The sequence below is a fragment of the Trypanosoma grayi genome (genome assembly GCF_000691245.1).
Source record: "Trypanosoma grayi strain ANR4 Tgr_65_V1, whole genome shotgun sequence".
Lineage (NCBI taxonomy): Eukaryota > Euglenozoa > Kinetoplastea > Trypanosomatida > Trypanosomatidae > Trypanosoma > Trypanosoma grayi.
This window is the reverse complement of record NW_008825684.1, coordinates 4,978-5,312: the sequence shown is the minus strand read 5'-3', so window position 1 is coordinate 5,312 and position 335 is coordinate 4,978. Positions and strand designations below refer to the sequence as shown.

The following is a 335-nucleotide window of genomic DNA, read 5'->3' as shown; positions in this document are numbered from 1 at the left end:
GAGCAGCGAAGGGCATACTGCGGCTCTCTGCGGTGTGGACTTCTCCTCCGATGGACGTCTTTTTGCCTCATGCAGTCTGGACGGATCGCTCATTGTGTACGATGGCATAAGTAGTCGCGTAGTTGCCAAAGTGGACAACGCCCACAGCAGTGTACCTGTCACAAGCGTGGCGTTTAGTCGCACCGGTAACGTCCTCCTAACAGCAGGCATGGACTCTGTGGCTCGGTTGTGGGATCTGCGGCGCGCCGATGGCGGATGTGGCTCGGCTGAAGTGATGTCGTTTGGTGATCCGGGAAAGTGCAACCACCGAAGCATTCACGCCGCATTTAGCTGCA

The 335-nt window shown here is 57.3% G+C and overlaps 1 protein-coding gene across 1 annotated transcript in view; it reads left to right on the top strand.

The window, feature by feature from the left end:
* DQ04_00651020 (cleavage stimulation factor subunit 1) overlaps positions 1–114 on the top strand; it is a gene marked incomplete at both ends in the record, with an annotated part of 1,071 nt that extends 957 nt beyond the window's left edge. The window contains one exon of the mRNA XM_009309441.1: positions 1–114. This exon is cut by the window's left edge and continues 957 nt beyond it. Coding sequence (XP_009307716.1) covers positions 1–114 — 114 coding nt within the window.
* Between the last annotated feature and the right edge of the window lie 221 nt (positions 115–335).